The sequence below is a fragment of the Etheostoma cragini genome, chromosome 13 (assembly GCF_013103735.1).
Source record: "Etheostoma cragini isolate CJK2018 chromosome 13, CSU_Ecrag_1.0, whole genome shotgun sequence".
Taxonomy (NCBI): Eukaryota; Metazoa; Chordata; class Actinopteri; order Perciformes; family Percidae; genus Etheostoma; species Etheostoma cragini.
In genome coordinates, this window is record NC_048419.1 from 5,746,580 (window position 1) to 5,756,812 (window position 10,233).

The 10,233-nt window shown below is 40.2% G+C and overlaps 1 protein-coding gene across 1 annotated transcript; it reads right to left on the reverse strand.

The window, feature by feature from the left end:
- Positions 1-467: 467 nt before the first annotated feature.
- On the reverse strand, positions 468-10,057 carry ei24 (EI24 autophagy associated transmembrane protein). The gene is made up of 11 exons (XM_034890721.1): positions 9,885-10,057; positions 8,546-8,682; positions 7,130-7,275; positions 6,518-6,578; positions 5,373-5,439; positions 5,162-5,286; positions 4,583-4,702; positions 3,646-3,757; positions 3,445-3,556; positions 2,312-2,386; positions 468-2,219 (listed from the first exon to the last, which is right to left on the reverse strand). Exons 2-11 carry the CDS (start codon positions 8,585-8,587, stop codon positions 2,057-2,059), a joined length of 1,023 nt encoding a protein of 340 aa, XP_034746612.1. The 5' UTR covers positions 8,588-8,682; positions 9,885-10,057; the 3' UTR covers positions 468-2,056.
- Between the last annotated feature and the right edge of the window lie 176 nt (positions 10,058-10,233).

A 10,233-nucleotide genomic window follows, 5' to 3' on the forward strand; every position in this document is an offset into this window, starting at 1 on the left:
AACTCTATATAAATATACTCATAACACTCTGTTCAATTGTATAAATTGTAAACCAATCATTTACAATCTGGAAGCTGTCTGTTTCTCCTTGCGTGCAGATTCAGTTCAGCTTATGGTTCAGATCACATAGCGTTTTGTAATGATGCAGGTCTACTACTTTTGAACATATAGTACTTTCTATATATTGTGGATTGCATCCCTACACCATCTAGTTATACTCCCTCTGGGGATACATTAGGGTTTTAATATGTTTTCAGTTTGAACACTGAATTCAATTCGAATTGCTTTATTGACATGAATGTCAGAAATAACAATACTGCCAAAGCATCAAGGATAACCATCTCTGTGATGTCTCTGACAGTCCCCAAAACTGCCTCATTTTCATCCTGAGCTTTTGCACGTTTGACTTTGACATGGCCTGTCTAGTCCTCGCCGCGGGTGCAAAACCCTGAACACAGTGATCAAAATATTGAATACTGACCAATTTTTATTGAAATTAGACGTATTACTTTTACAAAACCTCACCCACATACATCAGTCTGCACAAACACTATGCTCTTCTTACAATAATTGCACACCGTTTCCAAAGAATGCCCCCCCCCCCCCCCATGGCCGTGAGCCGTGACAGCTGAGTGAGAGAAAGGTTGGTGACTGGGTAGCTGCATGGTGGCGAGCTTCTGGTTGCACATTCAGGATGTATTGACATTATATACAGCACAGAAATCAAACAGCCCATGATCTGTAGGGACTGATTCATTTTGCTTCAGCTCTCTAGGAGAAAACAAGAGCGAGCGGGTCAAGGCTGATCACCCATTTTGTTAAGATATAAAGACTAACTATGTTACTCCATTATAACTACGATTGGGCGTAGAGTACCGGTTCAAACCTGGAATTGTGTTAGAAATTACAAAACAATTCCAATGAAAAACAAATCCATTCCGTTTGGAGAATTTGGTTTAGAATCCGATCATAGGTTCCAAATTGAACACGGCATGGCAGCCACAGTAATACCAGGCGCTTGTCGTAGTGCAGCCATGGACCACAGTAAGCGACTGTTTAACTGTAAATCAACAAATACATTAAGCATCAAATAAGCATGCCAGTTCCAACTCCACCCCTCAAAGAATTGGAATAGAGAATCGATAAGAACCGGATTAGAAAGAATTGGAATCAGAATTGTCAAAAACTCTAACGATACCCAATCTTATTTATTACAGAGCCTAGCATTGTAGTGGTTGACGTGAAATAAACAAAACATAGATGCAGTTTGGCAGTGTCATCTCAACTACGACCTACTATATTCACACAGGCTAAAAACGCAACATGTACACCTCCTCAGACAGCGGAGGGAGATTTCATTTGGGGTCAGACACCAAGCTAACCTTTTTCATCAACACACGACAAGAGTGACTTGGTTCTTGGTCTCCTTTACTAAGGTCTCCAATCGATTTTTTGTAGCAGCTCCTGAACTGATTTGTATATTCTACTAAAACAAAGCTCTTACAGGATTTAAAAAATAAAAAGCCTGCCTTTTAACTATACAAGATTATTCCGGGACACCGTTCGACACATCCAGTCTGTGAGGAAGGAACGTGACTTGCAACATCAAGAAAACATGTACTCTACGCAAAACAAGGCTTGCTTTGCTTCTGAAGGCGAACAAGCCCGTTCAGTTAAAAAATCCTTCGGTCACAAGTTTGCTTAAAAAAACTGCATGGGTTTTTGTGCTGTAATTTATTAAAAGGAGAGTCACTCAAATGGCACATTATACAAAAAAAAAAAAAAAAGAAAAAAAATCAAGTCAAGAGCTGAGTGTATAATGTGTTTTGAGTGTGAGGCACAAGGGCAGTCGATTCCTGTGTCACACCAGAAAATGTGTGTGGTGGGCAAATGAATAACCGAAGGGACAGGGGCTCAGATAAAAAACAACAACATGTAAACCCTTTGTCCTACACCGCACATCTTCAACGAAGGAAATCCATCTGAGAAGAATCCTTGTTTCACATTGAGCGAAGCCAATCATCGACTGCTCTCCTATCTCCTTCATGTGGATCCATCAGTGGGTGGGGAGCGGTCTCTGGCGGGTCGGGGAGGTGTGGGGGGACGCCAGCCTCTCTGAGGAGGTGGACGACGTCAGGGAGGACTGCATGTGGACCGTCTTGTGGAAAAGCTTGTTGCTGATCAGCACAACCAGGGAGAAGAGACGGAGCTGGAAGTGGCTGAAAGAGTGGAAAACACGACTGTGATCAGTGGCTCGTGCAATACAAGAAATGTTTTTTTTAAAGAAAAGCTGTCTTTGTTTCCCACTCACTACAGCTTTGTTGGCGTCTTGGCCTCATTAGCGCTGATGATGAATAGAGGGAAGAGGATGGAGAACAAGCAGCCACTAGGTAGAAAAGAAAGAACAAAAAACATTGCATTCAGTAAATGCAGATTAAAGGATAACTCAGCCCACAGAGAACATGAGTGTAGTGTACCCCTGCTCTTTCAATCCCTTTTTCTGTGGCATTTTGGAAATATTCTACACTTGAATGTGTTTTCCAAACTCTTAAACAACTCTATCAAACATATTTCAATAAATATCATGATTGTTTTCAGGTTTTTGGAAAAGGACGTGATCCTGGAGAACATTGGTGATTCTCCAGATGTGCTGCCTTCTGGGATTCATAGACAGGGTTCCCACACCGTCTTAAACATCCAATTCAAGGACTAATCAATGTCTTTCCAGGCTTTTTGTGGTTGTGGTCATGTTCATGGTTCTTTTTAGGCTACATTTACATTGGTAACTTTTGTTTTTTAAGCAGAGTTTTAAGCCAAAATTCATTCTCGTATACTGGGCATGTGCGAGCCCGTTGCACGTGCATGCCTGCGAGCCCGTAGCCCGTTCAGACTGCAACGCAACCAAACCAATACGGGGGTCCGACTTGTTTTCACATCTCCCCGGTTTAGGGGCCCTGAAGCGCCAGAGCAGGGGGAATGCGAGCTGTAAACGTAGCAAAAGAGATCTGTTTTTAAACCAAAACCTAGCAATGTGAATGTAGCCTTAGAATCCCATAAGGCTGAAGTCACACATCGACATTTCAAAAATTATTTTCTCTTAGATCACTGTGTTACATATACTGTTCCCAATGGTCAGGAGTCATCTAAATTAGAAAAATTACCTCTTTCACTAGCTGTCTAATAGGGATTTTTTACTGAGACACAACATTAGACTTTGAAAGACACAAAAAAATAACTAATTTAAAAAAGAATTTGTTCGGGGTTGACAGGAGCTGAAAAAGTACAGTAGGTCGCAAAGTAACTTGATTTCCATGATAATCACGGGTAAAAACTAAAAACATCTGCAGGGCAGTTGGACAATGGACACGCCACTAATGCTTCTTTTCAATACTAATCAACCTTTGTTTTCTTTTGTCCTGATTAATCAAGGATTAAGAGTTTTACCTGATGATGTATGAGGAGGGCAGGGAGGTCAGCAACGCCATTGGTAAACCAAAGCCAAAGTAATAGGGCCAGTTCCTCTCAATGTTGGACAGCCGTTGGTGCATCTCGACGCCTTAAACAAACATAAACAGCCTCAGTTTTGTTTGAGTTCCTCGTTCAATCCAGACAATTTGGGTGTAAAATGTAACGTGAGCTCCTCACCGTGGTTGAACCAGCGATACTCAAAGCAGTACAGGGAGTAGAGCAGAGACATGTGGAGGAGGCTAACCATCTGACCAATGGCATCGATGGGGAAGAGGCTAACAAACATGCCCTGGAGGACCACAGACATACACAACACAATTAAATTCACCAAGGAGACGGATGCGTGCATTTTCATCTCATTTGATTTAGCTTAAAGAGAGATTTAGATTTGCATGGTATTCGTTAGAAATGAATGTAGATCCAGTTGTGGTGCAAAAAAAAGGGCATGGTTTCAGAATAAAACAACTCCAACAAGTGTGACAATATAAAGCTTTTGTTTATTAAGATGATTCTCTGAATCTGCCTGACAAGCTGGAGAACTCTGGTTCATGTCTTTGTGACTCAGTCAGAAGAGTGATATCATTTGCGCCGAGCAAATATTATTAGTGAATCGGTTCTTAAAGTGACACGACAGCAGCTTTACTCTAACCGTTCAATATGGACCTAGATTTGTTTCTTTAATACATGCGAGAAGAAAGTTAAAGAAACAGCTAGTCTTGCCATAGACAAGACGGTGCTCACCTGACTGGCCAATAGGAACTTGGCCCCGCCCATGACATTATTTTTACAGCTAGAGAAAAATCCTGAGACTTTAAATAAAAATAATAATAATAATAATTTAAAAAATTTAACATTTCTCTCAAATATATATTTTTTCTCATAAAATGCTTTTTTGCCATCAGTGTGATAACTTTTTCTCACACATTTTCTCTCTCTCTCAGATCATCAAATCTAGCACCATAGTTCAACACATCCTGCGAGAAAAGAGAAAAGAGAAAAGTTCTGTGTGTCTGCACTACGGTGTGACTTTGTCGTACTGGCAAAACAGAGGAGCACGGACAGCGACATTGTCTTTAAAGGAAGAAAACAAAGGTAGCAGTCCACAAAACTGTACCTGAATGAGGAAGAGGGCCTGGAGAAGAAGGTTAAAGAGCATGTCTGCGATGATCTTACTGACGCTGGGGAACGACTGCGCTTTACATCCAGACACTTCAAACGCTAGGTCAGCTATATCCTGCAACAGATAATAACACCCTGTGTGTCAACAAAGCCTTTCACTAAATCATTAGAAACATTAGGATTGAGAACACAATTGCATTTTTGCTTTGTGATGACAACATGACAGGTTTGTGACTACAAACAAATGTATATGTTATGTCCTGGGCATCTTACAGAAAAAGGCTGAGAAGAGTCCAAACTAGTTTTCCACCAAACGTGCAGCAGGCAACAAGTTAGAAGTGAAGTCAGCTGTATTTTACTGCAACTCTATTCTAAAAAGTTGTATTCCAGTGCCAATAACATGATATAATCTGCCGCCAAAGGCTAAAAAAAAAAAGAAGAAAAAATGAAGACCCTTGAAAAGGATTTGTGGATATGGCATGTCAGACTGTGTAATGAGATATACGTATGTGTTTGTAGATTTTTTTAAAGGGCCGTCATCAAATCATTACATCCTAGCAAAGCAGGGCCTAACCTGGAACCAGATGGCGTTGACTATCTTGCTGAGGACGAACAGAGGGAGAACCCAGAGAGCACTGAAGACGGAGGTCAGGATGAACTCTAACCAGGACCACACACTGCCATGGAGGGAGGGGTCACCTGGAGCAAAAAGAAGCTTGTAGACTGACTGGTTCCTACCCCGAGCCTGAGAACATCCCCACAGATTCACTAGCAGCCATACGTACCGATGATCTTTGCTGTGAGAGTCTGCAGCAGTGGTATAAACACCCGGTAGAAGAGAAACAGACTGAGCTGCAGAGAGAAATTAAAACTACTATAATTGAACTATAGTTGCCCTTTAAGCTCATGCTTTCCGACACAACAGTGTTTTCAAAAGTAGTGTTTTACTTAAATAGTTCCATGGACATTTAAAGGTTACATCAGGGAAACTAAAATGAAATCTAAAAAATCTATTTAGGCTTTGCATATACAGTGGCTTGCATACTTTTACACACCCATGCTAAAGTTGATTAAATAGAGGAATACATTTTTTTTTTTAAATTGATCTTAATGGTGGCATAAGTATACACACCCATATGTCAAATTTCCATAGAGGCAGGCTGATTTTTAAAAGGCCAGTTATTTCATGGATCCAAGTTACCATTTTCCTCTTTTTAATCAACTTTAGCATGTGTGTGTAAACATATGCAAGCCACTGTATATAATGACATTAAAGACATTTAAATAGTTTGCGGGCACTGCACACCGCACTTCATTCAATTTAATTTATAGTGTCAATTCATAACAAGAGTTATCTCGAGACACTTTACAGATAGAGTAGGTCTAGACCACACTCCAGAATTTACAAGGACCCAACAGTTTTGGTAGTTCAAAGGAACAGGAACAGAGGAAATGAAGACCACATAACATGGGTGTAGCAGGATGGGTTATCTGTGAGACTATTTCTTTAGCTGAAAATTATAAGAATTACTTTAGTTCTTAGCTTAAAGAAGACAAAAGTCGAGTTTTGGACAACACGTTGCACCAAAGAATTCAGTAGTGTGTGCAACGAGGCTGTATTGTAACAGCGGTGGGGGTGCACAATATGAGGAAAGGATTTTTCTTCTTCTTTTTTTTAAATTAAAATTAATATAGTGTGACTTTTGGGAGGATCTGTACCAAACAAAGATTTTTTTCTTCAGTCTGTAGGATAGGATTTGTAGGCCGGGACGTCTCTGCAGCGCCACAATACTTCATTAAGAATGGTTTGACACATATTTTGCCTTTAACAAATATTGCGCTCCGTCTGCGATTTGGATAGTACATATTGCAATTTTGGATAATGTTGCAATTAGATGTGCAGCCCTAAACCGCAGGTTAAAAATCTTACCCAGAACACTCCTCCATTCCAGGCACAGCATTGAAAAATCCTGCTGGCTACTTTGGGGTCACTGAAAGAGAAAATAAATAAGGACCATCACTGTTTGGTTTCACTTCAGTTTGCCTTTTCTTACTTAATTAGAGTCAGACAGATCCATTCCATTACCATGTCTCTGGCTGCAGACTGAAGGTATTACTTACAGATACAGTATGTATGTATGGTAACATAATGAGTGAATGAGGAGAATATCTGAGCTGCATTGATCCATGACTGCTCCAATTAAAAAACATGTTGCATTTACACAGTCAAAAGCTTATTTTCAAGCTGTTCAAACTCCTGCGGTTTTGCTAGGAAAAACCTAACCATTTCTTATGTTAGGGTTTATATAGGCATTGAATTGGTGGAGCTTGTGAGAAATGGTGCAACGCATTGGAGGTGCACAGGAAGTTCTACCTGAGAGCAACATGTCAAAGCTGCTACAAGAATAGCTGCTAATAAATCCTATAAACAGCAATGATGATTGCATACACATACAAATATACCCATGAGCATATCTGACTCTGGCTAAGTCAGAAAATAAGTAGCATTGCAACCATTAAGCAGCATTTTTTTGGGGCTTACTTGTCCGGTTTGCGCTCCTCACTCTGTGCCCGTCTCTGTGCCAGCGCCCCGCTGGCCCTTCTCCTCCGCTGCTCTTCCCTTTTCTGCTGGATGCGGGCATCCAGTTTGGAAATTGTTCCAATCCCCAAAATTGAGTCTTTGATCCCCTAGAGAACCCAGAGGAAGACAGAATACACATACTGTGTTCGTTTATAACTTGCAAAATTGGCCGCTGTAATGGAGCATCAAAATGTCTCAATAAGGTCTTGTTGAACACAAGAAGTAGGCCGATACAGCTATATAAAGGCAGAAACAATTAACAATATTTTAGGACTTGGCGGTTCCAAGGATGTTTTTTGTCCACACTTGACCACACTTTTTCTTGCTGCCAGCAGGCAGGACTTTGCTCCATATGACTTGTTACTACTGAAGAGTATTTATATCATTTTTTATTTCACCATGTCCCATTCATAATGACACTCTTTTAAATTAAGCAACTAGCTCAACAGCTGCTACCCGATGGACCTTTTTCACAGCAGACATTTTGACTAGTCATAGAAGGAAACACAGTAGGAACGATGGCTCAATTCCATCAAGTGTCCCAGTAGGCTATTTCAGTGAGTCAGCATGCACAACACCAGGGCCTCTCCTAAGTGGAATGCAGCCATCATTCATCATGTGCTTTTCCTTCTATGACATGTTAACATGTCTGCCGTGAAAAAGGTCTTTTAAGGCAGTTAGCGTCTGTGGGCTAGAGCAACAACAATGCTAATGTTATTATAAATCAACAAACTAGAGGCAGCGGCTGTAAATAAATAAATTCACAGAGACAAAAACTAACATCTCTAATTTAATGAGCTTAACAAGGTGCACATGCTACATTACCTAGCTGGCCAACTAGCTAGGTTGGGCTGAGTGCTTGGTTTATTACTCTGCACCATACAGAAGAGACAGCTGCAACAGCAGCAGCAAACTGGATTCTTTCTGGATTCTCAATATCCACTTTATTAGGTACACTTGTACAATATAATGCAATCCTATGCAACATCTCTGCCGTGACACATGAAGCTCAGAATGTTGCAGCTTTTGTAGAGACTAACAGAATTTTGACAATTCTACTGCTATGTTTACTATACTTTACTATTGAGATCGTAGTGGGTGGTGGTGTTGTACTGACCTCCATTAAACTGAAAGATGTCCGTAATATTTTGTCCGACTTAATTTAAATAGATGAAGGTCGCAAAATATTACAAACACGGTTAATACAGGTGCACCTAATAAAGTGGCCAGTGAGTGTACGTCTGACAAAAAAACACAACACTTAATAGGTCCATTGGTTTGAATTGCCTATGCTGTAGCTCTTGTCACAGCATGTATGTGTGTGAGTGTGTGTTTGTGTGTGTTTGTGTGAGAGTGAGTGTGTGTCTGGCCGCTGACCGTCGCAACATTGCGGAGGAAGGCCCTGACGCTGTCTGTCATCTCTGAACCAGCTGCAGATCCATCAACTGCAGAAGGAGGGGGGGCTGGTGACCTGGTCGTCAGCTCTCATTGCAGGGACGGGCTCACCCAGTTACCTGCCAAAACCCAAAAACCAAGGAAATTAAATACGGACAAGAGAGTTAGCGGGCCAAACTCTTTCTGGGAATTTACAATAAGTCTCACTTTGGTATGCTGAGATACAGTTGCTTGAGGCACATTATGTAGCAACTTCATATAAGGTGGACTTTGCTTACGTAATTTTTCCCACCCATGTTAGCTTTAACTAAGATAATTAATAGAATTCAACGCATTTATTAAATAAAACAATCACCTGTGCTTTTGGCATTTCCAAATTTGGTAGTTTTTCATGTGTATACATGATACAAATCAAACTGTCCAGTACTACATTGCTATTATTGTACTTCAGAGAACACTGACAGTAATTACATGCATGACAAAAACTATTCTTGTCTGGAGACAGTTTGATAACAAACAGCTGTTTAACACATTTTCCATATTATATAGACACATATAATTTGAAATCTGATATAAGTTTGTTTCTAAAATAAAATAAAATGAACTTATCAACTCACCATATCGAGTACATCTGATAATTAAAGGTATAGGTAATGTGTAATTTGTCACTTATCTCTAACATGTTTCTTATTTATTTCAACAATAGCTAAGCATTTCCTTTGTGCTGGACACTAGCTATACTATGATAATATGAAAACATAATGTGGCCCATTAGAATTTAAACAAGTTTAACCTATCGGAAATAATCGGAATCGAAAAGAAGGATTGGAATTTGAATCAGAATTGTTCAAATGAAAAGATGCCCAAAACCAAATGGTAACGTTATAAAACAGCAACGTCACCTCTTCTCAAATGGACTGGGTGTCGGTCAGTTATACACGTGTGCAACAAGGGGAAAGTAAAACCTTACTGTTGGTGCAAGTTACCATTAGCAGCTGACTCAGTGGGTTAACGTTAGCTCCAATAGGTAACAGCGAACAGGCGGTGTTTGCTGGCTTTGTCTGGCTTGCCATAACAATTACCGTTAGCTATGTGAAAACCTACATTAATTATGTAGCTAGTCTGCTCAGCATGAAGCCTCCGGTCTCATAATTTTTGACTTTTGTTTGTTTTAGCGCTTTGCTAGCTTGGCTGCCTGTGTTGCTAGCTAACTGTTAACGCTCAACAACTAATTTATCGGTGGTGTTTTTCGTCAAGACAACACCTCAACAAGGCTGTAAAGTCAGACGGAGAACACAGTTAACCGTGGTATCTTCCTTACCTCAGGCGACAGACACAGGGTTATATCAACTTCTTTAACTCTTTCTTTCGCCCACTTAATGTGTCAACAACAACACCAAACAGACCCTACAAGCAGGCAGGGCCATGGAAAACATATTGCGCAAGCTCCAAGTTCTAAGGAGCATGGGAAGTGTAGTCCTCACTGGAGGATAAAGGTAGATGAAGATAACATGTCATTTACCATACAAAACTGTTATAAAATTGGAAATAACGTCTTGAAATAACAACTGGAAACGTTTGTGTATGTGTGTATGATTGTATTATGATTATAGTACGATTATAGTATTCAATATACATTCAGTTGAAAATAACGCATTAATACGGCTTCA

Coding starts and splice junctions, on each gene's coding strand:
- ei24 (XM_034890721.1), bottom strand. CDS start 8,587: ATGACAGACAGCGTCAGGGCCTTCCTCCGCAATGTTGCGACG. Junction 3,557..3,645: donor GTATCGCTGGTTCAACCACG/GTGAGGAGCTCA, acceptor TGTTTGTTTAAG/GCGTCGAGATGCACCAACGG. Junction 2,387..3,444: donor CCCTCCTCATACATCATCAG/GTAAAACTCTTA, acceptor TTTTCTACCTAG/TGGCTGCTTGTTCTCCATCC.